At 53.5% G+C, this 27,253-nt stretch overlaps 1 protein-coding gene across 1 annotated transcript in view; it reads right to left on the bottom strand.

Annotated features, from left to right (window-relative positions):
- Nucleotides 1-27,253, bottom strand: part of LOC136005893 (hydrocephalus-inducing protein-like) — a 54,467-nt gene that overhangs the window by 17,247 nt on the left and 9,967 nt on the right. The window contains exons 6-22 of the mRNA XM_065663784.1: nt 25,755-25,889; nt 25,006-25,205; nt 24,029-24,153; nt 22,378-22,571; nt 18,524-18,623; nt 17,291-17,409; nt 16,704-16,922; nt 15,220-15,280; nt 13,713-13,948; nt 13,030-13,130; nt 11,754-11,757; nt 10,999-11,163; nt 9,471-9,623; nt 6,414-6,652; nt 4,664-4,904; nt 2,420-2,563; nt 600-743 (exon numbers count right to left, since the gene is read on the bottom strand). Coding sequence (XP_065519856.1) covers nt 600-743; nt 2,420-2,563; nt 4,664-4,904; nt 6,414-6,652; nt 9,471-9,623; nt 10,999-11,163; nt 11,754-11,757; nt 13,030-13,130; nt 13,713-13,948; nt 15,220-15,280; nt 16,704-16,922; nt 17,291-17,409; nt 18,524-18,623; nt 22,378-22,571; nt 24,029-24,153; nt 25,006-25,205; nt 25,755-25,889 — 2,580 coding nt within the window. The remainder of the gene's footprint in view (nt 1-599; nt 744-2,419; nt 2,564-4,663; nt 4,905-6,413; nt 6,653-9,470; nt 9,624-10,998; nt 11,164-11,753; nt 11,758-13,029; nt 13,131-13,712; nt 13,949-15,219; nt 15,281-16,703; nt 16,923-17,290; nt 17,410-18,523; nt 18,624-22,377; nt 22,572-24,028; nt 24,154-25,005; nt 25,206-25,754; nt 25,890-27,253) is intronic.

Below are 27,253 nucleotides of genomic sequence, written 5' to 3'. Positions count from 1 at the left end.
GCTCTGCACCAATACAAGAGGAAATCCACGTTGGTCTCCTGAATTCTGGAGCCGCAGAAGCCACCTGCTAAACACAACCAAAGCAGCACTCTGGCACCCAGGCCTTCGCCCTCACTCTGGAGGAACTCCTTTAGCCTGCAGCACAGCGGTGGCTGCACCTCTGACAACACGTGCACTGCAGAGCCCATGCCCAACACCTTCCGCACACACCAGGGCAGGAGCCAGACAGCAGCTGGAGAAGCCTACCTCAGCCTTCCCAAAGGCAGGGCTGCCCTCAAAGACAGCAAGCTGTTCCCCAGCTTATCTGAGGATGGCTGCTGGAGAGCTGGCATGCCTTCCAGCAGACACCTTTCCTACAGCTTGCCCACAGCTGGGTGCCTGCTCCCTCCTCCCCCTGTCTTCAAGCCAGGAGGTCTCTTCCCGATTCAGATGGCATTCTGTTTCCTTCAGCAGCTCGTTTCACATCTGATTTAGCTTGGGCCACTTTACTGCAGACTCTACAGAACACACTTCCATCATGGAGGACCTCCCAACAGAGACACACCACCACGTTCATCCCTCTTCAAAGCCCAGCAGCAAGAAAGTCCGGGGCTGCTCACCTGAGCATCTGCAGGGAGAGGCTGCTGGTCCGCAGTGCAGATGGAGAAGGGCTGCTCTAAGGCAAGGACCACGCTGAGGGGCAGCGAGCACATGTTCTTTACAGAGAGAGGCTTGTACATCACAGCCAGGACATCACCGGGGTGCTACAGAAACAGGAGACAAGAAAAAATGACCTTGAAGTGGCCATGGACCTCCTCCCCTTCAGACGCATTTCAAATTTTCCAACCCCAAAAGTGCATCCATCTCTATTTACTCTTTTGATTGGTTTCTACCCCTCTGCAAAGTTTGTCCTCCAACTCTAGCAGACGCTTTCGCGTTTAGAACCCACAGCCTTCCCCAGGGGACAGGGAAACAGTCTCGCGTACAGATGAGGGAGCAGCCCCCCAGAGGAGGCAGCTGCTTCAGCAAGATCCAAAACAGAAAGTGAACCCACTCTGGCTCCAGTTGTGTGTCCTCTCCTGCCCAGAGAGCACACACAGGCACAAGGCACAAGGCCATTTCCACTCCCATACAGTAGTTTCTTACCACCCTATCAGCTCTGCCAGGCCCGCAAGGCAGTGATGCTGCTCAGAGGAGGCAAGCAAGCAGGATATGGCCTGCAGCGGACAGCCTGCAGCAGCCCGAGGTCAGCTTTGAACATTCACGGGCACATGCAGACAGCTCCAAACCTCAACAGTCTGGCCGCAACCTGCTGCCCCTGCTCCACTGACAAGATGTTGCAGCCTCAAAGCTAAGCTCAGCCTAAGCCTTTTCCTCCTGTCCATGCATTGCTCCGCGCTTCCTGCATGGTTTATCTAAACTAGACAGTCTTTGGGAAACTAATTGTGGATGCATTGGCATCCAACTCCTGCAGTGTCGCAGCACGCAACACATGGGAGCATGTGGCATCAAGCAGACCACAGGCAGACATCAGGGGGAGCTGAAAAGCTTCTGATTAGATGTGAACCGCCTGCTCACAGGATTTGTGCTTCTCTGGAAGCCTGGGAAGTGGAGGAGAGACCTGAAACCGCAGAAACTAAATCATGAGCTATCTGCTCTTTTTCAGACACCTCACGCGACGGGGAAAGGTGATGCAGGAGTCGGGATCCAGACACTAAAGGGCACACACGTTGCACTGGTGCTCTCATCGCTGCAGCTGAAGGGCACTCGTGGGTCCTTTGAAGAAGGTGAGGCTTGGGAAAGGCAAAGAGGCAGCACCCATACCGACGGCAGGGAAGGCAAAGAGGCGCAAGAGATGCCAGTTTTTCCTCATCAGCTTGAGGAGTTGACAGGAATCTCAGCTTTTCTCAGCTTCCCTACACGATCGCTGCTCGGACATCACCACACCTTGGAAGATCCTCAAAACCCTGACTACAGACACTGGCGTCTCTCTAGAGGGGGGCATGCTCCCCCTCGCCAGAGCAGCTGTAATCTCAGTTCTACCTGGCTCAACTTAGAGAACAGCCTCATCTCTAGCAGCATCCTCACTCCTCTCACCACCACCTCAGGGAGGGTGAGGAGGGATCTGCTCTCCACCTGCAGCCCCAGCACAGCAAGTGGCTCTTCCAAAGCCCACGCTGCTCTCACGGGTCCCACACCTCAGCCCGTGCCCTTGGCTCAGCAGCTCAATTCTGTCTGCACCTCGAGAAGGGCAGAATAGAGCTGCGGAGACTGTCCCTAGCCCCACAGGGGTGAAATAATGATCACGGCATTCATGACAAAAGCTGGGCCTGGCTCAAGTCAACAGCCAAAGCTCTGTGGACTTGGAGAACTTCCTCCTTAGGACACAGGCACACCCCAGCCACACCAGTCAGTGCCAGGATGCAATGCAGAGACTCACCTTCTCCACCCGGAAAGTGATTTCTCTGCTGGATATTTGCAGAGCAGGAGCAATGAACTCGCACGTGACGTCCACCTGCACGATCAGATTCTTCACTCCCTCCTTGCCCACGATGGCGTGACACAGCAGCTTCTCCTTCACCACCTGCATGCGAGCCACACGGCCCCCAGCGGGTGTTATCAGGGTGTCCACAAAACACACTGCATCTTTGAGCCGCCCACCCACACGCCCCATTACTGCATGAAGTTACAGCCATTGGTCTCCTCAGGAGCCCTCTCTTCTTTATAAGCTGCATCCTCTTTGTTCTGCACTCACGCGTCCCTCGTGTTACAACCCAACCACCACAAAAGGCCCTCAGGAGTCTTGTGCTGCCTACAGCTCTCAGAACAATCCCTGCCCAAACGGTTATTGCTTTGCTTTGTCCCACTGCCAAACAAAATGCTTACCGAAAACTGTAGGAACTCATGAAAAAAAAACAAACCAGACTGTATGAAGGGAAACAGGGGATAGAAGGATCAATGCCAGCAAATCCTCCCTTGCAAGTTTAGTGGAAAGGATCCCTGGGAAAACCCCAAACAGACAGCCTGCCTTCCTAGGATGTACTGTGTCCCCCTAGACCTGCCTGTCAAACAAACCTCCCCAGGAAAGAGATGTCTTCAACCTGGCATGAAAACCCTCTACTTAAGCTGGATGCTCTTACATCCAAGACTTTTCCTGATTCCTCCTCATGGTTTCACTTCCCCACATTCCTCCCTTTTTTCCTCTCTCTTCCCTCTGATAGACCACCACAACCCAACTCCTCCTCAGAGCCTAGAGACGTCAGAAACACCTGTGCTGCACGTGCACCACAGGGTCTTGGGCTTCTAACCAGCCTCAAGAGTATGAAGTTCTCGAGACCTAGGGAAGGTGGAAGACCCAGTCCCAGGCTCTTGGCTTGGACTGCACGAGCCAGGTAGCCACAGCTGAGCTCACAGATGCCCATTTGGCTTTCCAGGAAGGCACCCTCACCAGTGGCCTGACCATTTCCCTTCTGGTTCCTTCTTCCCTCTTCAGCAAAGCCTCATGGGCTCAGGACTGCACACGGACAGTCCCATCGGAGTCAACCAGCTGAGGGATCAAGTCTTCCTCAAGCTACCACTCAGGCAATCCTTTAAAACAGCTCTCAAAGTCTAGCAGCAGCAGGAGCTTAATGCACATTTATTCCCCATTCACTTAAACACTTGTGCCCAGTGCTCCTGGAGCCAGGGAAGGCACACCGGGGTCAGACGGCAGCTCCTCTGCAGAGCTGGATTTCCCCCGGAGAGAAGGGTCCAGGGAGGAGAACACTCAGTGACCCTGCTGAAATCTGCCCCTCTGAGCTGCAACCCAAGGGTGCTGCAAGACCTGCCTGCCCTCGGCACACGGGGGCTGGCTGAGGGAGCGGGGCGAGCGCTGATGGGAATACTGACACAAGTCAAGCTCTCAGTTCTAATGATCCCTGGAACACTTTCCCATGTGGACGGACATCATTCGGATCATTAGAGCTGGCACACTGGGTTCATTTCTCTCGTCCCGGTCTCCGGGCCGGACAAGCTCCCGGCCCGTGTCTGTCTACAGAGGAAAATCAATGCTGCTCCCAGACACTCCCTACCTTCCTGGGTGTTTTGTTTCACTCGCTGCTTCCCCACACAGACAACTGGCCATTTCTTTAGTTACTTTCTGCCTGGGCTCCCAGTCTACCTCTAACTTTAAGGCCAGCTGAGAAAACTGGGGCTGCTCAGCCTGGAGAAGAGAAACCGCGGGGAGACCTCAGAGCAGCCTTCCACTAGCTGAACGGGGCCTACAAGGATGCCGGACACGGACTCTTCTCAGGGACTGCAGCAACAGGACAAGGGGTAATGGACTTAAACTCAAACAGGGCGAGTTCAGGTTAGATACAAGGAAGAGGTTCTTCACTGTGACGATGGTGAGGCACTGGCACAGGTTGCCAAAGCAGTGGTGAATGCTCCATCCCTGGCAGGGTACAAGGCCATGCTGGACAGAGCCTGGGGCGACAGTGCCTTCAGGCCATGTTTTGCTACCACCAAGTTGGCTTTATGGTAGCCATGGAACTCAAAAAGCCTCAGCAACTGATGGTGGCGAGCATGGAAAGCAACTGGTGCTGCCACGGTAACTTATGGCAGGAAACCAGGTTCTCAGAAGCACTTGCCCATTTGCTCAGGCAAATGTCAAGGGGCTGCACAAATGCCCTGATGCAGAACTCACCTGGGGGGTGCTGCAGGAGCCTTTCAGCACCACCTCCGCTGTCTGGCCGGGCATCAGCTCCGTCCTCAGCGGCTGAAGCTTCAGCACGGGGCCACAGGAGGAAACCTTGCCCTTGCTCTTACTGATGCGAGGGAGACGCTTGCGCTGCTTAAGTGTGGTGCCACCTTCTGTGGTCCAATAGAGCAGATGGGTGCGTCGTCCTTTGTTTGTCATCTTGAAGCGGTAACAGCAGGGATCCAGGCTAGAGGAGAAGCAGAGACACAAAATGGCAGGGGAGCTGCTATTTGCCACTGGTCACCCAGCTTCAGCACCCTGAGGGCACGACCTGACTGCACACTCGGCTTCACCAAAAGCCAGACCTTGGCTGCCCCTAGGTTTGTCACCATCCAGCAGCTGCTCTGCTGGCACCCTTCCAGCAAGGAAGAGCTTCGTAAAGAGCCGGCCCCACATGCAAGTAGCTGGAGGAACAGCCTCGCTGCCACTCCACCTTCCCCTTGGGAGCTGTTGTTCATGCCTCTGAGGCGTCTCGTAGGGAGCATCCAACCCTCATTGCCCCCAACGTACCACCCTCTGGTGGCGGCTCTGCAGCCGACAGCAATGGCAACAGCTCCAAACTGAGCCCGCGGGCAAAGACATAAAGGGGGGCAGAAGACAACTACATGAATCACACGGACACCGTCCCCTCCATTGTGCAGCCAGCTTGTGGCTGCACTGAGCACAGGAAACTCTGGACAAGCACCAGCCTCCCTGCGATGCCCCTGCGTACGTGGAGGGCTCGTGGGTGCGTATTTTACCTCTCCAAATCTATCCCAAGTACTTAAGGTAGGATTAAGCTGCTCTTTCTACCCCAAGAATTCAGGTATCGGAGCACCACGGACCCTCTTTGCAGCCACAGAAAGGAAGAGCCACCCCAAGAAGACTGTTCTTCTTCTCTGAGGAGGTCTCCAACACAAGGCAAACAGCACTTTTTTCCTCCTGTCTCCAAGAACATGACTGGTTTCAGACACACACGTTGGGACCACTGAATCCTCTCCTTCCAGCTCACCAATTTCAATCGAGACTCTTCATTTATCCCACTCCACCTCAGCAGACTTCCACACTTCCACACTTCCTCCCCCTTCCAGAGCTGGTCCTGCATCCACACTCGCTTGCCCGTGCCTCGGGAAGCAGGCAGGAGAAACCAGGGAAGAGCCACCACGTCTAATAAAGAGCAACCGGGCACAGAGTGGGGGAGAGGAGCCAACTGGGGGATGACACAGGGCAAAGAAATTCTGCTGCTCCTCCAGGGCTCCTGGCCAGAGGGGAAATAAACCAGCGCCATTCATTCAGTCGAGGAGCTGCTAACAAGCTACTGCCCAGGCTTGCTGCTGCTCTGAGATCTTACTCCAGACGGAATGGCAAAGCAAGCACTATCACTGCAGAGAGAAACATGTCTGTACTTGTAAGGAAGCATTTCTCAGCTGGAGGCTTCCAGGACCTGCTCTCTTCCTCCAAATCTTTGTTTGATAAAGTGAGGAGACAAATGGATTATGACTAAAGACAATTCAGCAACAACTTAGCAACTGCTCTCCAGCTCGGTGGCTTTCAGAGTACCTACTGACTTGCAGATGGCCATAAAATGTTTCCAAAGGAAGCCCTGTGGCTTCAGGGAAGCAGGGCCAGGACTGTGAGCACTAAGAAGCTTGTGCGACTGCAGCAGAACTCCTCCTTGCTGAGCCCATGGGGAAGTGGGAGCTGAGAGATTCCCTACCTGAAGCAGGGCGCCAGGTTGAGCTCCGGGCCAAAGGGTTTGTCAATGACAATCGTGGTGCCAACGCCAACAGCCTGGACGGGGATGACGTAGGCACGACTGTTCTCAATGAACAGCACCACCTCGTCCTTGAATTGCTCCGTGTCATCCAAGTTTGCAGTGACAGCCAGAGACACCTCGGCCTTGGCAGGGATCACTCCCTGACTGGGTCCAACGGTCCAGCACGAGTCTGCACCAGCCTGGAAGACAAACAACACTCATTTAGGACGGAAACCACGGACCTGGCTGCCACCAGCCAAGGCCTGCCCAGGCAACACGTTCACACCGAGCCAGCGGGTGTGAAGATTCCACTGACATTCATGTACAGCTTCTCTGGCTCGTGCTGACACAGGGCAGCTCGCTTGGAAAGGAGCCCTGAGAGCTCCGCTCCAAACGTGAATCTGAGAGTCTGCTCCCTGACAAAGCTCATTTATCAAAGCTTGGCAACAAGCCCGCCAGAAAATTGTACCCCAGAAACTATTCCTGAGGAATGAGGATGGGGGTCTCGACGGAGCCAGACCTTCAACTCCCTGGCGTGACCCAGCACAGCCCTGCTGGGCCCGCCCAGGCCAACAGCCCACGCCAACAGCCCAGGCCAGGGGAGGACGATTTGCATCCTCTCCTCATTCTTTCAGTCAGCATCTGCTCTGGCTCCAAGGAGCAGCACCGTGCACTGCTGAACAGGAGACCTGCCAGGGCCACAAGGCTCTGCCGAGACACATTCCCTTGGGTTTCTAGGTCAGCTTCTGCCTGCCCCCAATCCAGCCTGTGTCTCAGAGACAAGAAACCTCTTGGAGCCACGCTACAAAATACCCCCACTTTCAAGACAAGTACCCAACCTCTGATAACATCTCTGCTACTTGCTTATCCTTGAGTGTGCCGCAAAATGATGCCGTAGCTGCATGCACTGCATGCACAAAGACAGCGGCTATTTCTGACCCTATAGCAGCTTCTTGTACTATTGGGCATCAGAGCTCCTGAGTAACCAGTAAGGGCTGGGATCCACCACTTCAGAAGTTCACCACGATAATCAGAATCTTATCCCAGCACAGACGTCCATCGTGAATGAAAGCTTCCACAATCTGGTTACAATGGACACCAGTGTGCAGCTGACGGATGGAGGGAGGGAAGGAGAGAGGGAGGAAGGGACGGATAGCTGCCCCAAGGGATGACTGAGGAGACACCACAATCAGCTCTCTTGAATCTGTTTACAGATGAGTCACTGAAGTGATCTGGTCACTCTGGCCTTGCACAAGTGACAGAGGAAGCAGAACTCCACGTTACAAATGCAGCTGCACTTGATCAAGCCGTAGCTCTAGCGAGAGCCGTAGCTCTAACAACAGCATTCCCATTCCCGTAGCTCTAACAACAGCATTCCCATTCTCAGTCAGGCTGAGTCACTGTCCTCGTAGGGCTGCTCATGAAGGGGAAATAAACCCTGTCCTGCACCAGCTGGCTGCAGAGCCTTGTCCCAGGTGGTTCAGCATTCCCGGTGGGGGGGACCCTCTGTTCTTCATTTCAAAGCTGCTCCTTATCCACACAAACAGCCAGTGGCAGGAAAGAGCCCAAAAGCACCCCGAGCCCTGCAGGAGGCGGAGATCAGAGCCTGAGGCTGGCTACATGCTCCCGCCAACAACCGGCCTCCTCCTGCCTCCTCAGCATCAGCATCTCCTCAGCACAAGCACGGGGACCACTGTGGTTTAGCCTCTGCCCCGAGCACCGTCAACGGGATGTTTTACGGGATCAAGGGGCAGAGCTTGTCTCCATTTGTGCTCCCTGTCCACAGCTCACCCCTCCATGATCGCATCTGCCCTCCCTGCCAGGCTGGGGAGGCCAGGGACACCACTCTGCGCATCGCGGCTCTCCAGGGCACGGCTACGGCTTGCCCAGCTGCTGCCAAGCGCAACATTTAAGAACCAAACTGCTCCTGCTTTGCCTTTGGGAAAAGCTCTCAGCTTGCTTCTAGAAGCACAGCTGTCTTGAAGACTTCTAACCCTCTGTAATTCAGTTGCCAATAGGCACAGCGCAACAGGACATGTTTGCTTTCCCCTGACGAGCAGAGTAACAATTGCTTTGCTTACCAGCAAGTAAGAAAAGGCACTGAAGGAGGCAGCTGCTGAGGGCACTGGGGTGCTTGCTCTTTGCAGAGGTCAAAAGCAGATTTTTATGGTGTGGACAGAGCAAGCTGCCTGCGAATCCCCCACTTTGAGGTTCTATTTAACCCCCAAACGCCTGGAAAAGCAGCAGGAGGGAAATTCAGCCCCCTCCTCCTTGCCCAGGGGGCTGAGCCTGTGCTCTCACACCCTGCTGGATGCCTCATGCGCAGACACAACCAAGTCCCCAGCCACAGGCCTGCGTGAAGCGGCTCCAGAACTTCAACAACCCAGCCTGCAGAAGAACAAACCTCCTCTCAAGCCCCTCACAGACGCCCCTCCGGTGGGGAGCACCCCCCAGACCCAGCACACGAGCCCTTCCTGGCTGCATCAGCCCCTGTCAGAAGACCCCACAACCTCCTTCTGCTCCGCAGCCTGTTCCACCCTGCCGCCTCCAGGAATTAAACAGCCTCTTTCTGCAGCCACATGCTCTACAATGTTACAGACCACACAGGCTCTGCAGGTACACAACCCTTACAAGTCTGCTTCTGGGCAACAACCCAGCTGGTTTGACCCCCGTGGAGGTGTGAAACCCACTTCACCCTAAGCGCCTTGAGGACAGACCTCTCAGTTCCAAAAACAAAGACTCTCACAGCTAAACGCCTTCCACAAAATAAAGGGAGAACTTGCAGAAATGAACTCCTTTCTGCTCAAACATCTCTGCAAACTCTGTTTTACTGACGGGTGCCCCAGCTACAAGTGCCCCCGGAGCCAGGCTCCTCTTGCTGCACTCGGATGGAACATCTGGCTTTCTCTCTCAGACACATCTCAGTGACGTGGAAATGTTGCATAGAAATAAGTGCTCCAGTCACAGGCTGCTATGGGCCACTCACTTGCTCTGGAAAACAGCCCCAGCGACACTTACCATCTTTGCCGAGAAGGATGCGGGGATGACAGACTGATTGGAGAGGTGAAGGGTCCGGGAAGCATCTTGTAGAACTTGGATGCTGCCAAAATTTATCTCACTTGGGTGCACGTGGACAACTGGTCCTTCTCCAGTGCTCAATAAATGGATTTCCTGCTCCAGGAGGCAGGCAGGAAAGAGAAAAAAAACAACAGGGAAGGTTTAGAATGACTGGACAGCTCTAAGGGGGCTCGTAGGATGAGGGAATTCTGACTGTTTGAAGCTGTCAGGGTTGTGAGGCTGAAACAGGAAGGCTGGAGCAAAGGTGGCACCTGGAGTGGTCCCTGCGGATCTGAAAGCCACAAGATCCCATTATGAGGGGATACAGAACCCCCATCTCCCACGCATGCTTTTCACACCTCCTCCATGCTGTCAGCTCTCCTTCCGCTACTCTGTGCCTACGCCTGCTCCTTGTACTGCTCCATCATGCCATAAACCACCCTCCCTGACTGCTGCGGCTGCACAGCCACACTGCACAGGAACTTCTTCAACCTTCCCAAAGCTTCTCCCGTGAAAACCAGTAGAGGCTGGAAGCAAAGCTCTTCTCAGCAGAGATCATGCAAGTTAGTTGCCTCTCATTTGTGCTTGTGTGCATTCCTGGTATTACTTCTTTATTGCACCAAGACATTCATTACTAATTGCATCATTCGAGCAGTATTTTTTTCTGCTGACAGCCTGAGACCCAAAAGTTTGTTCCTGCAGAAGGGGCACAAACTAGCGGAGGAGGAATGTGGATCCTTTTGCTAAACCCCCTTCTCACATCACTAAAACCAATGAGAATTTATCCAGCCTGGCGGGATTTCCCCAGCTCCAAACACCCCAAGCCTTAACCAGGCTTGTAGAGCCTGAAGAAGGGAGGGATCTGGGGAGACCTTAAAGCACCTTCCAGTGCCTAAAGGGGCCAACAAGAAACCTTGAGAGGGGCTTTGGATAAGGGCCTGCGGGGACAGAACAGGGAAGGACGGCTCTAAATTGACGGGGGGGGGGGGGGGTGGTGATCAATATGGGATCCTGGGAAGAAGCTCTTCCCTGTGAGGGGTGGTGAGGCTCTGGCACAGGTTGCCAAGAGGAGCTATGGCTGGCACAGGCTGCCCAGAGGAGCTATGGCTGCCCCATCCGTGGCACTGTTCAAGGCCAGCTTGGATGTGGCTACCAGCTCCCGAAGCTGCACTCAAGCCATAAGGCAGACCTAGAGGAAATGACACCCAGAAACTCCCATTTGTGCAGGCAACACCCAGCCAGGTTTTGACCAGCATTTGCGGGCTGCGAGCAGCAGCCGAGCACGAGCGCAGCGCCTTGAGGATGGATTGACCGGGCACAGGGTCACTCAGTCCCATGCCTTCTCCAGGCATTAGTGTTGCTTATGCCACGAATGCCTTCTTTCCTTGTAGACAACAGCCATAGATCATTTTCCCTGGAAGAACCCCTGTACGCTCTACATCCCACCAAGATGAGAGGCACAAAGGCACACGTCTGCCCCAGCACTCACCAGTGGGGATTCTTTACTCCCAAACACCGCAACACGAGCAACGGTGTCCTGCTTTCCCGTCACCTGGACTTCCAGTGTGAACGGGATCTCCACCGAGCTCTGAGGCTGGATAATCCCACGGGGCTCAGGGCTGGAGTACCACACAGCAGCAGCATCCTTGTTCTCCTATAAGGGACAGAACCAAACACGGCTTCAGACTGACCTTTGAGGAAACTTTCAACTCTTTAACATCTACCACAACGGCAACTCACACACGTGTCTAAAAATGCCTAGGAGAAAGCAGAAAGGCACAACTCAAGATGCAAGACATGTATGGGTTCAGCATCCTGAGGGGGGCCAACAGCTGCTGCCTCCACAACCCCCCGTCCCGTGCTGGCAGCCTCCTTGCAGCAGCTTTTCACAACCCTACAAGTTCTCCCGCATTGAAAGCATCCCGAAGACTTGAATATAATCTGCTTCCTGGAGAGTTTAAGCTGCTTCCTGGAGTTGATATTCAGGTAGCTTCCTGTTCCCAGCAAACCTTTAGGGTTGAATACGAACCAGCAACATCTTAACCAAACCCGTTTTTTCCCTAACAAACCCCTAGGTGACATTGGAGGCAGGAGGCGGATGCGATGCCAAACCTGAGGAAGAGCCCAGTAGCAGCCTGGAAGGTTGCTGTCGTTCACAAGGGTCAGCATCTGCTGGTAAGGGACTTTGAGAGAGCATCGTCCAAAGGTCAGAGCCGGGTGGAGCACTCGCAGCGGGGGAATTACACATCTAGGCAGAGAGATGAGCAAAAGGGAATTAGATTCTGACACAGCGTTGCTTACTTGTTTACTTCTCAATGAGCACCAAATGGAGCACGACCCATTTGTCACCGTCAAATAGACATTTGATACGCCTACAGTGAGAAACAGCCTTCAACTTCTTTTTACCCAACAACCTCTTGCAAAAGAGGGGCAGACCCTGAGTCTCAGCATCACAAAAGCTGCTCAGTGCCCAGGCAGAGCACGGTGCCCTGTCCCAGGTCAGCTTTGCCCCTCCTTTGCCCCAGGAGGCTCGCAAGGACCCTCTCAATGGCCCCAGCGAGGTGTGAGCTCTGAGGGAGCTTTCCCACCGAGGAGCAGCGCTCGCCAAGGCTCCAGGAACACCAGACTCCAGTGTCTCAGGGAAAACACCGCTGTGTCCCTGCCTGAAATCCAGCCCTTTACCCCAGCAACGCAGGGTGCAGGCCACCACCTGCCCTGCGCCGTGAGCGATAACCCTCTCCCAGGCCCTGTGGCTGCCTTGCTCCTTTCCCCACGGGTCCGCACGCCAGCTGCTCCCATTTGCACTTGTTCTACACAACTGCAGCCCAGGCACTGACTGCACAACTCCGCCCGGGAGAGGGAACAGCACCGGTGAAATGCATCCCTCTTGCCGTTGAACTGACGCCCACCGCAGCACAACAGGCCTGAATGCGGCTGAAGCAAGAACAACTTTGAGCTTAACTCCGAGAACATCAATGCTCAGCAGAGCCAGACGGAAGCACAAAAACCTGAGCTCACCTTCCACACCAAGGACTACTTTGTCTGTCACAAGATCTCGCCTTTACTTTTCCCTCACCAGTCCTGCCCTAAGCCCCTTGCCCGTCTGCACGGCCCCTCCTTAACTGAGGCAGACAACAGCTTGCAGCAGCTGCTTGCTGTGGCCCAAACCAGTCCTGGATTCTGGCCACAACCCAGCACAAGTCCAACACTTGCAGGAAGGAGGAGAGGCGGCCCTTTGGAAACATTACACCTCAAGCCCCCAGAGCAGGCCGATAAGGAATATAATCACAGTTTCCTGTAGGAGAAGGCCCTGGGCCGTGCCTGTGCCTGAGCACAAGTGCTGCTCATCATGGACTGCTTTCCATGCGCTGCTGTTCTCCTGTCTAGCTGGGCAGAACTAGCTCATTGAGCAATGCTCCTCGTTTGGAGCTGGAGCCAGCCAGCTCTACGCAAGGCAGCACCACTTGCTTCTGGCAGATGCATAGGGAAAGAAGAGGGGCTGCAAGGGAAGCGTTGGTACCTGGCTCTGACGGGCAGTGATAACACCTCTCTGCCAACACCATCCACATCAACCACCAGGGCCAGCTTGTATCTCTTCACGGTGTTGGAGCACAGGGTGACCTGGAAGACAAGAGCATCAAATACTTCATCACTCCCAAACCCCATCGGCCATATGCAGTGCCCTCCACATCTCCTTCCACAGCAAGGAAAGGGAGGATTTAGTAGATATGAGGAAGATGAGGTATCAGGAAGAAGTTCTTCCTTGTGCGGGGGCTGAGGCCCTGGCACCGGTTGCCCAGAGAAGCTGTGGCTGCCCCATCCCTGGCGGTGTTCAGGGCCAGTTTGGATGTGGCTTGGAGCAGCCTCGTCTGGTGGAAGGTGTCCCTGCCCATGGCAGGGGGCTGGAACTGGATGAGCTGTAAGGTCCCTTCCAACCCAAAACAGGCTAGGATTCTGTGATGTTTGCCTTTAATTCTTCTGCTGGTTCATGTGTAGAGCACAGTCTCTGGCAGTAACAGAAGTCTTTGGACAATACCTGAATTACTGAATGCGCTTTGCGTTGCCAGGGCAGATGTAGAGCCCAACACTAGTGCCCAACTCTTACTCGCAGGATGCTCAGAGCCAGCAGTGCTAAAGCCCCCTCAATGCCACCGAAGCTCCAGCTCCACCTCTGAAGCACACAGGGCTGGACTCTTCGCGTACCTGGATATCCAAGTGTCCCTTGGCGCAGATGGTCCCTGTGCAGGGCCTGATAGTAAATTCAGCTGGCTTCTTGGCACCTGGGGCTCGCTTTCTCCACGACGGACCAGTGCTGTCTGACACCTGAGCAAAACTGGTCACGCTGGGTGCTCCCGAGCCGTCCCCAGGAATGCGAAGGTTGAAGTTGAAGGGCACCGAGGAAGTGTCAGTGAGGCGGCAGCACAGGGTGCGAGGAAAGCCTGGGAAAAGGACACAACAGGAGTTTATTATCCCGTGACTCCTGGGGTGCACATCCTGCGGTGATAAAACTGCGCTTGGAGTTTGCCTCCTTTCAATGGCAGTTACAGCTGATTGAGAAGCTCTGTGGGGAAGTCGTCGTCAATTACGGTCCCTTTTACGCTTGTCACACAGAAATGCCACTCTGACACAAGTGTCTCTAACTGTGAGGAGCTCTCACCTCCCCCAGACCAGCACCAATTCCTTCTCAACCACGACGGTGCATCCAGAACATTTACTCTCAAAAGTCAGTCCAGAAAAGTCCCTGTGAACTCCACAAACACTCCCACAGTTTTCGAGAGATAAAAGCAGTATGTTGTCATCAAAGAGATGATCCAGGAAAGGAAAGGAAAGATGAAATTGGCAGCCACAGCATGATGCAGAGCACTCTGAAGCAGTTTCTCCAGACAGGAACCTCGGTGCATCTCCTGGTTTGGGACAATCGAGACTGAGCCTGTGGCAGCTCACGGCCCACTTCACTGGAGGCAAACCTGATGCTTGCTCAAGAACAAGCAGGACCTGTGTCTCACCCTCCCGAAGGAGTGGGGACAAACGGCCATGCTGCCTTTCATTACCCCACAAAGGCTGACATGGCTTCAGCTTTGGTACTTGCTTTCCATAATGGAAGCCACTGACACAATCGCAGCTGATCTGGGGGGTTGAGTTCACATTTAAACTTGAGACCATCTCAGTGAGAAGTCCTTTGCGAGACTGAGGTGGAGAACCAGAATCTGCATCTCAGTGGAGAAGCTCTGGGTGCACAGCCGCCAGCTCTATCAGCAGAGCTGGGCTTTTGGTGGGGAAGGAGGAGCCCATGTCTGAAGACATGGGCGCCCAATGCGGAGCTACTGCTTGGCCATGTTACCTGGGAGCTGACAACGAGTTGGCCTCACAGCACTAATTGATTTCTCACGCTAATGGTCAGGTGGGTAAATGGTGCCCTTGCCTCACAACAGCAAAATTCACCCAGGGCACCTACAACTTGCCTTCAACTCCCTTCTCCAGTTGGCCGCGGACAAGAAAGACTTTCACAGTCATTCTGTTGCTGAGGACTGGCAGATTGGGGCTGGACTGACTGTGAGGGACACCAGAGAACACTGACTTTCTACTCCCTCCGTTCTATTTGAACCATTCAATTGGCTCTGTGCCATTCTGTCTGGTTCTGTTTGATCTCATGATGGCAAAATACTGCCTAGACCTCCCACCCTGCAGCCCAAGCCCAGGGCACACTCACCAAAGGAGACTTCACCGAAGCGGAGGGACGATACATTGAAATGAAACGCCGGCCCAGTGACACAGCCACTGTGAGGACAAAGGCAGAGGAGACATGGCCTCGGTTAAAGAGAACTGCAAAGCCTTCAGCTTTCCTTACCGTTCCGGTGGGTAAAAGCCAGCCTGAGAACCTCAGGGGGTTTCACATCAAGCCCTCACCCTCATGCTCAGCACAGCATCCAGGTGGATGGGAGGCAGCCAAAGCAAAGCAGTCAGCAGCCCATAGCTGCTTGTGGGGCTTGGGGCACAGTGTCATGCAGGGTATGCCCCCAGGTTGTTGATGGCCTGAGGAAGGACACCAAACAAGTGATGGCTGCGTGCCTCAGTTTCCCCATCTGTAATGTGTTGGACACAGGGGTGTCCCCAGTAAAGCACACTCAATGTAACTACCCTTCCCAGCCACAGCTTTCCTGCTTTGGCATTTCTTAGCTGGAACCGCTCTTCCCATGGAGTACAGGAACACCTTGCTCAGAAGATCTTGATCCACGCAATCGTTATGGGGGCAGGAATTTGAGACACGAAGCCGGGGGAGCCCCAGACATCCCTTGACAAGAGCCGCAACAGCTCAACAGAGCGGACAGTTGAATCTTGGAGGAAAACATCAGCCAACCACCAGGGCACCAGCTGACCCATCCAAGAGCAACACGTCTTAAACCACCCAACACAGAATCGTCAAATCATCTACGCTGGAAAAGACCTTTAAGATCATCAAGTCCAACTGTCACCCCAGCGCTGCCAAGCCCACCACTAATCCGTGTCACTAAGGGCCTCGTCTACACGGTTTGGGAACACTTCCAGGGATGGTGACTCCACCACTGCCCGGGGCAGTCTCTTCTAATGCCTGACCACCCTTTCGGGGAGAAACTGTTCCTAACATCAAGTCTAAATCTGCCCTGCGCACACTGAGGCCGTTTCCTCTTGTCCTTTCCCTTGTTACTTGGGAGAAGAGACCAGCCACCTCCTGGCTCCATCCTCCTTTCAAGTAGTTGCAGGCATAACGGAACCTGAACACACCGCATCTCCTCACCTGCCCTTAAATTCAGCAGACTTGAAGGCTCCAAACTCCAGGACTCACCAACATCCACCTGAATCACCACATGAAGCTGCACAACACCCATTAATTTATTTCATGGTTGATGCCAACCAATGCCAGCTCTGCCTCTCAGCTCAAAATCAAGGACCACAGCAAATGGTGTGTTCAACCCAACCTATTCCATGGCTCCCTCTTGCTGACAATTCCACTTCACTTGCTGCTGCGGTCGCAAGGAGTCAGCGTCAAACTGGAGTCAAGGTTAGTGTGGGCTCCTAGTGTGGGGATGCCAGGATGAGAGCCAAGATCAAGACCTCAGACAAGCCTTTTCTTTCTCAATGAGGTAGGTGGGAGATGACTACCCAGGGAGAGCTACAGATGTGGCCGCCAAGCTCTTAGAACCCTCCTCACCTCACAGTCAGCGTCAGAGGCTCAGGGGATCCCTTCACATTGAACTGGAATTCCTCTGTGAACTGCCCCACGACACTGGCATTGAAGGAGATCCAGATGGCCTGATGATCAAAAGGCAAAAGCATGCCCTCCCGGGGGCCAAAGGTGAAGCAGGAGCCCAGAACTGTCTCCGGAGAGACCACGCTGAAGGGCGTCTCAGTAACTCCTCTGTTGAGCAGGAACACCTGCAGCAGCAGCGAGAAGGCAACATGGAAATACATGAGGAATCCTCTTTGCTTACAGAAGGCTCACTTCTTTTCTAGTTTAGCAATTAACATCTGTAAAAGGCAGAAGATGCTGAGCGCTGCTGCCAAATACAACAGGACGAGTTCTGCCTCGGGGTTTTTTTCCATGCAAAGCAGGGATAACTTCACACAAACAGAGCCACTCTGGGCTTATTCCCCTGACACAGAGCACTCCACTTGACCTGCAGTGCCAAGCGCCTGCTCAGCACCACCAAGTTGATTCAGACCCATCCCACAGCTCCACGAGGCTCGCTGCTGCCCGGGAGCCATCCGGATCCACCCCATGCCCTGCGCCCCGTCCTGCTCACCCTGTAGCTGTGGCTTGAGCCAACAGTCACCTCCCCGATGCTCAGCTGGTCACAGCTGAGTTGGACCTGGGGCCCGACGCCTTCCCCGCTGATGCACAGGGGCAGTCTGGTCTCACAGCCTGTGGAGGGAAATCTCTGTGAGTGCAATTCCCTCTGCTACGCGGCACTTTCCAGGTTGTCTCAGTGCTGCTGCCGGTCCCTGGGCTGGATGGAACCAGCTCTAGATGCTCCAGGACAAGATACGGGACCCATCTCGTCCCTCAGGACATGCGCCTTGGGGCTGCTTTCTCATTTCTAACCAACCCCCTGGGCTGGTGTCTCAGAGAACCACAGAATGGTCTGCATTGGAAAGGACCTTAAGATCACCCAGTTCCAACCCCTTGCCATGGACAGGGACACCTTCCACTAGAGCAGCTTGCTTCAAGTCCCGTCCAGCCTGAACTTGAACATTGCCACGGGTGGAGCAACTTCCTTGGGCAGCCTCTTCCAGTGCCTCACCACTCTCACAGGAAAGAATTTCTTCTGTATATCTAAACTAAATCTCCCCTGTTTAAGCTCGAACCCATCAGCCCTTGTCTTATCTCTCCAGTCCCCGATGAAGGCTCTCTCTCCAGTCATGGGAAACCAGCCTTCTCACTGAGCAGATCACATAAGCCATAAATGTACTGCTAACGTGCACATCCCTTGGTGCAAAGGCAACCGAGACCTCAAGGCTTACAGCTAAACTCCAAGGTGGGTCCTTTCCCTTACATTTGCTAGAGATGACAGAGCACAAGATCTTCAGTCTGAAGGCTGCTCTCAGCCACTGAAGCAGCCTAAGGTGCCTGAATCCTGGCTCAAATTTTGGATGAGCTCTCACTGCCATCCCAGCCTACTCTGCACACAAAGTGAGCAGCACGAGAAGGAGGAGAGAGCCACGCCACAAAGACTCATCTTGGAGGTAACTGGTCTACAGGGGCCTGGTGCTCCTTCACTAAAGCTGTGTTGCAAATGCTGGCAAAGCCATGGCGGGAAAGCTTATTCCTTCACTGCTTGGTCACTTCTGGGATCAGGAAGGCAGAGCCAGGCATCCTGAGCCCTGGCCTCCGACAGGAGACCACCGGGAACCACGGGGACAGCGGCGTGTGCCAGCACTGCCCTGTTGAGCCCTCCAGAACTACATGAGGTCCGAGTGGGCTGGAAGAGTGCTTCTACCTCCTCTGTGGGAACAGGAGCAGGAGGAAAGAGCTGTACCTGAGATGTCACAGTAGACTGTCTCTTGGTAGACTCTGGCTTCTTCGGGCTTAAAGATCACATTGATTTCAAGGGAAGAATTGGGCAAGACATCTCCCTCCTGAAACAGAAGTGACAGCAAACCATTTATCTTCAAACATCACATTCTTGTTTCCACTGCAGCCCTGGAAGCCTTTATTTAGAGATTCAGCAAAGAGCAAGGAGCAAGCAACGCTTGTCAACAGGATTTACAGGAGAGCTTGGAAGCAGCAGCTTCCAAAGTCCCTCGCCTTTACTGGCACCCGGAAGGGGCATTTTGTTCCCCTCAGAAGAGACTGAGCTCTTGCTAGCGGATTTAAGTCTGGGCCACGCTACCAGTTTCTGCAACTCTCTGCTGCTCTCGCAGAGGATCCTGGCACTGGTGCTCAGTCCCAGGAAACCCTGCCACACATTTCAGGAGGCATCCCTGGTTTCTATAGGCTCTCACTTCCTGCAACTGGTTTAAGGAAAGGCACCTCTCAGCCTTACATGGGCTGCAGGAGCAACCAAGAAGAGAACAGCAGCCCCTTCCTCGGAAAACAAAATAGAAAAAATAAACTACTTTCACCCACTGTAAAAGAAAGAAGAGGTTGGGATTATTCCAGGGTTTACTCCAAGATGAGAAGGGATGCTGCGCTGCTCAGACAGCAGCCATTCTTCATCTCAAGACCATGCAAATACTCAGAAGGCAGGCTCTGGCTGATTGAAGGCCATGGGGTTTTTGCTGGCATCACCAGGAAAGTGAGCAGTTTTCTCTACCTATCTGCAGTAAAACTCAAAAAGCCCGTTTAAACCTGCCAGCCTCGTGTCCAGGCTCACAGACGACACTGGAAGGGAGACTCAGATGTGGTATAAATCCAGGTTTTAGGAAGGGATTGCTGTGCTTGGGCTCAATTTGGCCTCCTTTCCACCCAGGACCATTGCATTCTGCAGGTCAGTATGTGAACTAACAGTGCACCAGTGTCCTTTCTTCACCCCCGCGCGCTACGTGGGAATGTGTCCTTACAGAGAATAACTGATACCTCTGAACACTGTGAGGACACTCATGAAGTGCCCTTAATTCACAGCCCTTGCAGCAGAGCCCAGCCTGGGGTCAGCTCTTGCTGCTGTTCAGAAATGCTTTTTGCAACAAGTGCCCCTAGCCTCACCAGAAACCGGATGTCTCCTCTCTTGGCACATCAAGCAGCTGATGTGGGATCTGCCAAGGGACCTCCTTCAGAGATGAGAAGGAGGAGGAGCAGCAGGAAGGGAGGTTCTCAGCCATCACTTACCATGGGCACAATGGTGAAAATATCACTGCAGAAAGGCATGGAGCCTCCCTGCACCTCTGTCCCCTGGTTCTGGGAGCTGCAGATGGGAAGGGAAGGGTGTTCTCTGAGAGGGGGGACCAGCCCGTGCTCTGTAGGAACATCAACCAGCTTGTCCTCTTCCAGCCTCTGCAGCCTGTGCCATGGGAGAGACGAACCAAGCAGATAATTGAATAAGCAGCAGATTTGCAAAGCCTGTCGTGTCAGTGCACGAGCAGCAAAGCACTCGGCGAGGAAGAGCAGCAGCTCAGCACAGGGCTGACCCTGAGACACAGGCTCCCACATGGATCCCATTATTGCCGTTCTTCCCAGCACAGCAAGGAGTTTTACTCCTCACTGACGAGCTAACAAGAGGTTTCTTAAAGCTGGCAGCCCTCAAGAAAAAGCCTCCTGCATTGGGAGGGGAGAAGCAACTGGCTTTCAGCTGCTCGTTACCAGCATCACACTTTTCCCCTTCCCTTTTGCACCCACAGGGGTGAGGAGACAGTATCTGCACTGCCTTCCACCAGAGGATCCCGGTGCACTTCCAAAGCAAAGCAACGGATTTGGGCATCCCATCACTTCAGTGACACAAATGGGTTTCTGAGCATGAAAACAGAGGTGCCAAGAGACGAAGGGACTCTGCCCAGCATCACCTAGTAAAGAAGTCAGGACCAGCATCTCTGAATGCAAACCCTACGTGGAATCTTGAACCACCTCATCTTTTCCCTCGTTTTGGCCTCCACTGCAGAGCTGTGATGCACTTAACCTCTCCCTTTATTGGCGACTGCAGCAGAAATCATTCTAGTGTTTAAAGATCACAAGCGGGAGATGAAAGGGGAGCCCTGCTGCAGAGCGGTTGCTCCTTGCTGGCACACTGCTGTCCCCCCTTCACGCTCCAGTCCCCTGGCCATGAAGAACCAGCGGGTGACAGCACTGGGGGACCAGGGGAAAGCTCCACGTGCAGCAAATCGAGGCAATGCCGTGTGAACGATCATCACCCAGCTAAATCCAAACGCAAAGAGAAGGGAAACAGGCAAGGACGTTACTTGCTGCACACACACTGAGCCTCGCGCACATGCTGTGCATGAGGAGGGCTTCCACACACTGGCGTGAGCAGCCCTCAACTCAAGCTCCGTCAGCAGGCCAGAATCACATCCCTAAAAGCGCTGCAGGAGGGACACCTTCTAATGGGCCATGTCTTTTGGGGTCACATCCCAACACAGGCTCCTGCACTGCCTCCTCTCAGGAAAAGGCCCTCTCTCCTCTGAGATCTCAAAAGCTTCTCTGACAGCAGGACGGTGGCCTTGGACCATCCCCAAAACTACGAGTAAGGAGGAACCAAGCGTCGTGCTCAGAGTCAAGGACAGAGACTGGCACGACAGCAAGTCTCATACGTAAAAAATCAGGTTGAAGTGAACTCTGGGGAAAGCTGGTGGCTTCTGAGGGGACAGAGGATCACCCAGGGTCCAGTCCGAGACAGGCAGGTGGGGAGAGATGCTAAAGAAATGGTCCAGGGAAGAATCAAGGCAAGCTCACGAGATTTTCTTTTAACTCAGTGCGTTTGCACAGAACTCACACACTGTGTCATTAAAAACAGACAACAGTGGAAAACTAGTTCTGGCCTTTGAGGCATTTCTGACCTAATTACGCTGAACTTGATGTGCTCAAAGCCCTTGAAAAGTGCTGCAGTTCAAGGCAGTTTCCTGATCAGCTCTGGGTTCAGACTAACTCCTGTATATCTGCACCCATCTGAGCCTGAGAAGTCGCACAAGGATTGCCCAAGTCACATAAGCTTTAAAGTGTCATTTCCAGTTCATCCCCCCAGGCTGTGAGTGTTTCTCTGCTGCCTAAAATGGCAATTTCAAAGCTTCGCCAGAGACACCCTTGGAAGAACCTGCCCCATCTCTCACCACCACGACGACACAGGTTGCTGAAGCCCAAAAGCACTTCCAAGTCCTGGCTGCCCTCCCTTCCCCGCAGAGCCCTCCACATCTGCCCAGCCTATGAGGAAGGGGAGAAACACCTCGTTGGGCCAGAAACCAGGACACTGAAAGGCAATTCCCCAGCCTACGGCAGGACGGCCTCCACCTTCTGGGCCAACCAAGCACTCTACCCTGCCTGTGACTGGAAAAGGAGCCTGCCAGCTTATCAAAGAAGAAACTGCTAGAGTATCACAATAGCTGTGCCACCTGCAGCTCTTCAGGGCTACTGCTCAGTGCAGTCCCAGGTACCGAGTGCTGACACCTTCCTCAGCCTCATGGACCCTCCGTAGTGCACGGATCTCTGAACTCAATAGTTTGCCGCTCCCAAACGTGAGTTTGCCCTCTCAGGCAATCCAGTGATTGCACTCAACCTTCTTTCCCCAAAACATCATCCTCAGCTGTAGCACGGATGGGACTGCAATGGCAAGGGTTAAGCTCCACGCTGTGCATGGGTTTACGTGCCCTAATCCGTTCAAAAGCCCCAACAGCCCTCTGAGACCGTGTGTTAGTTTTCCCCTGGGGCATCTATCTTTCTGAGACGAATCTCTCAAACAAACCTCAGCTTCTGCCGCTCCTCCTCTTCCTGATCAACAAAACGCTTCCACTGGAAGTGGGCCGTGATGGCACTCTGATTGTGGATGACCAGGGATCTTAGCTTTGACAGCGTGACAGAAGTCTTCTCAACTGTCAAGGAGCTCTTGTCAAGCCTGATGTTGACATTTACAGCTGTTCCACAAAGGCTTTTGTGAACATCTTCACCTGGAACAAAGCAAAAGCAAGTCTCGCCTCATCTCACTTGCTGACGGAAGTACAAGGAACAGAGCAATCTGCAGGCAACAGAAGAAAGAGCTGCAGTTTTGAGCTGCATAAGCAGTTCCCCGGATCAGGACACTTAGCATATCCTGACAGCTGCACATGCTACAGCATGAGGATGTCCTGGCACCACCTTAGTCACGTTATTTTGTGGGTCGTTCGTGGAGATGTATCTTTTCAGATGTGCCCGGGTGCCCTTTGGGCTGCCATCCCACTCAGGTCACAGGGAATTCTACATCCAAGTCACTCAGTGATGCTGAGGAGCGCCACCTCAGCCATGCCTTGCCCAGGGTCTCCTGCAGGCAGGAGATGCCCCCAGTGTCGTGTCATCCTCATCTCCTGGTCCTGAAATATTGGGCATAGCTCTGATCTCAGAACCCAAGCGGGAGCATTTGAAATGCAATGGAGAAGGGCAGAAACAACAATGGAAACTACAGAGCAGCTTCTGTGCTGAGCTCTGCACTCAACAGGCTGCTACTGGGCCCTCGGATCCATCTGCCAACTCCTTCTTTGGCTCCTGCTACGGTCACAGCCAGGTGCCTCACCACTGCCCGCACATTCTTCCTTGTCAAACGTGCTGCTGTTACCACTTCACCACCGGAGAAGTGAGTCCCTTCACTAGGGTAAGTGTCCTCTGGAAGGCTGGAGACTTACTTCCAGCACCAGAGCAACACGCACAGCAGCACAGCCATTTCAAAGTGTTTCTCCAAGGTGGTGTTCACGACCTACCTTCAGACATCATTGCACCCTCACATTACTGACTCCAGCCAGCCCTAGCAGCAGCTTGCTCATAAACCTCACCACTAAAGAACTGCTGCTAACAAGGCGGTTTCTACAGAATCATTCCCAGGCTACAGCAAAGCTCAGAGCACCCTAATGGCTACCGCTGCCACAGTTACTGCTCCTCCTGGTCACAAGTCCTCAGCATGGCCCAGCTCTCAGCACAGCACCAACTGTACCCATGCAGCACATCACAAGAAGAGGGTCTCTACCTCAAAGGCCTTCCCAGGAACTGTAACACAACAGATCAGGATGAAAAGCAATGACCCGTCAGGAGAGCTCTAGGGGACAGGTTGCAGGCTCTTCAGAGAGCTCTCTTGCACGTTAAAAGCCATCTCCTTTTCAGTCAGGCTCCCTGCTGTGAGTTCTTCTGCAATGAAGCACCCAGAATATTCGCCATCGCCCCCGGTGCACCGTGCGCAGGAAGATCTGCCTGCCTTGTTACAGGCTGAAATATTCCAGCACAGGAATATCTGGCAGCCAGCAGGGGAGCTTTGCTCTACTCAGCGTGAAGGAACCTTGCAGAAGGGATTCAACAGGACAATGAAGCCACCAGATGATGACAGACAGCGCAGACAGCGCTCTGTTTCGAAGGACACACGGAGGGTGCACCACGCGCTTACCTGTGTCATAGTGAACGATCATTGGACTCGTATAAACACCGGTCTTTGGTGGGTGGAATTCCACCGTGACTTCCATCGCTTCTCCAACGCCAAGAGTCCCAATGGAGGGATCCACAGAGAAAGGGCTGCAACACAAAGAGAGAGATCAGGACTGTATGGGAGATCCGGGCCCTCCGTTAAGTTTGCAGTCTAGTTCGCTTCAGCTCACTTGTGCAAGCAAGGAGCAAGCAAACCACAGTCGGTACAAGAAAACCAGAACATCCAGGATCAGAAATAGAGCGGGTGACTCTCCCTGCTGAAAGAGAACCAGACCTCAGAAGATCCCGCGGTATACCACGACCCCAGCCCCCCACACTCTGCACCCAGTTCTCAGTTCTCAGCTCTTCACCTCTGCACACGTGCAATCCAGTTACTCAGAATTCTGCTTTTTTGTGTAGTTCACTTAAAACTTTCCTAATGCTTCCCATTTCTTTATTGCAACTTGGGACTGAAATAGTTCATTGCCGAAGTTCGGGAACTCTTAAAACCCTTGTCAAGGAGCTCTCAACACACGCTCTATTACCCAGTAGAGTAGTTGGCAAGTGCCTTGCAAATAGATGCTAGACTTCACTGGGTATTTACTGTGGTGGTGCCTCTCACCAGCTCATTGCTTGCCTGTTTCTTGATGCTGTGTTTGGGATCCGTGACCTGAGCCCCTCGAACTGTCCTCTGCCACACAGCACCTTCTTCAGCAGTCAAGCTGCCTTCCTACCTTGCCTCTTCCAACCCAACAGCATCAGACCTGCAAGATGCTGCGTTGGAGACACCACTGCAGTGTAAAACTTGCTTGCAGAGCTTTCTCAAAACACTGCAAGCAATGGCAAACCCCACGTGTCCTGCCCATCTCCAGCACCTCAGATGCTCTGCCTCCTTTTTCTCACAGTTTACAAGCCCATGACCACGCAACAGCGTTTTGCGCAAGGGATGAGCTCCTTTACCTCAGAGTGGTGATGCTGTAGCAAGCCTCCCGCTTCCCCACGTTGCGCACCAGCAGAGTTTTCTGGGTGCTGAACCTGACTGGACACTCGGAGAAGTTCAGCTGCTCAGGGAAGTCCAGGCTGGCTCGGGCACCTATGGCTCGGATAGGCACAAAGAACTTCTCCCTCTCTGTGATGATGATAAGCTCGTCGAAATAATCCTGCAGGGAGAGAAACAATCTCAGCACAGTGCCTTTAGCACCATGCCCATGGCAGAAGAAGAGCTGCTGGTTTCTGTGACTCTCACAGTAGCATTCGGCAATGTACATGCACTTTTTACCTTCATGGCCTTTCATTACAGATTATTTCACAAGGAGGGGCAGCCAGGGACCATGGGGCAGATCCTCTTTAGTTTCTACAGGCATGCTGCCCGAGGGTAGGCCAGAGTATTGAACTACATTTAAGCAGCAAACAGAAGATGAGGAAAAGGCCATGCACAGGCAGCAGACTCTCAGCCCTGAAGCCAACAGACGTTACGTTAAATATTCCACCACTGAAGGGGAAAACAGCCTGAAACAGGCAAGAGCCTCCAGCCTATGGGAGCACAACCTTCACCCCCAGGAAAGAGTCTCCCCCAGGTCTAGATCCAGTGCAACTCCACTGAACGCAGGCCACTTCTTCAAAACCCACACCACATGCCTGCTTTGGAACCCAGCCCTGCAGGTTCACCTTCCCCTCAAGGCGCCATCTCTCGGGACCTCCACTCTCACCTTGTCCTCATCAGGTCTGAAAAGGATGCGGTAGGTTGAAGACATGCCCGGTGCTACCTTATAGTCCTCATTACTCGGGCTGATCAACTCGAAGTAAGGAGAGTTCCCCAGGATGACGTTCAGCAGACGAGGAACCTGCAGGGAAGACACAAGTAGGATTTTGTCGCTTGTGGAAACATGAGAAGGGACCAGGACAGGCCATGTGACATCCTTCCTTACCACCTTTCCAAAACACTTTTAGCTCTGAAGCTACACGCACGTAACACACGAGGGTGGACTTGAATCCCTTCTGCTGAGCTACACAGCTGCAGCACAGAGACAGTAGGAACAACACGCCCTGCTCTGAAGGCAGCAGGAAGGAGATGCAGTACCTCAAGTCACCTGTGTATTCAACAAGCCCAAAGAACATGCTTGCTTCTGCCTGCACACATCCATGCAGTCATACCTCTGGAGGGGGAATGTATTATCTGAAGGCAAACCAGCGTGCGTTATACGGGGAGGGAAGGAAGTCACTTCTGACACACCAGGGTGGAGCGGGGTGGTCAAGCTGCGGTGCTAGTCATGGCGGTGGACCAGCGAGAGAAGCAGACCACAGACACTCTGGGCTTCCTGAGAATAAAAGCTTACCTCAAGAGCAAAAGGACGAGCGCAGGAAGACAAAAGAACAACCCCAGGAAGAAGCAGATGGCTAAGAGAATTTAAAGGGGGCTGCAAAGCAGCAAGGGAGATCCGTAATACAAGGAAAGGCTGGTGCAGAGATGAGAACACCCAACGTGCCTCTACGATGGATACCACAGGCACGGAGACAGCAAACAGACATTCTCTAGCACACAGGCAGCAACGCCCCAGCACCCAATCTCATCTCAGAAAGCATAACAAGGAGACTTTGAATGGCAGGCAGCTCCACTGATGAACACGACGAGCCTTGGAAAAAATGGAGGCTCATTCTGCACCCCTGACCCAAGCCTGGTGACCCATGGCCAAGGCAGCCCTGGACGCTCTAAACACCCTTTGCTCCCACCAATGCCCTGGGGCAGCAAGCTCCAGGAGCCCATTTCCCACTGCAGCCACACGTTCTGGTCGCCAAGTCCCTTGGCACGTGAGCCCAGGTGGCAAAGATCTTCAGCAAGAGCCACCCAGGATGCCTCTGAGGGTGCTGAGGAGCAGCCTGAAGACAGGAAAGCAATTCGACAGCAAGTAGGCAAGAGCAGTAAGCATAGAGTGCAGCACTTCCGTATCGGAGTGAATACAGAGCACCTATTGGGCTCGATTACACTTTGCCTCTGTTACACATTGCTGCTAGCTGCAGTTTTAGGGGGTAGACAACCTCAGCTACCACGCAGGATACGTCAGTAGGATTCCGAGGAATGTGGGAAACTCGTGAGACAGAGCACAATGTTCCTTTTCTCCAGGACATGACCAAAACCCAGCAAAATTAGAACATAATGAACTCTCTTGGGATTAGCATCTCTATCTTTGTGCATTTAAATATGCCAAGG

Source organism: Lathamus discolor, chromosome Z (genome assembly GCF_037157495.1).
Source record: "Lathamus discolor isolate bLatDis1 chromosome Z, bLatDis1.hap1, whole genome shotgun sequence".
Lineage (NCBI taxonomy): Eukaryota > Metazoa > Chordata > Aves > Psittaciformes > Psittacidae > Lathamus > Lathamus discolor.
Note: the sequence above shows the minus strand (reverse complement) of the source record. Positions and strands in the feature narration are given on the sequence as shown.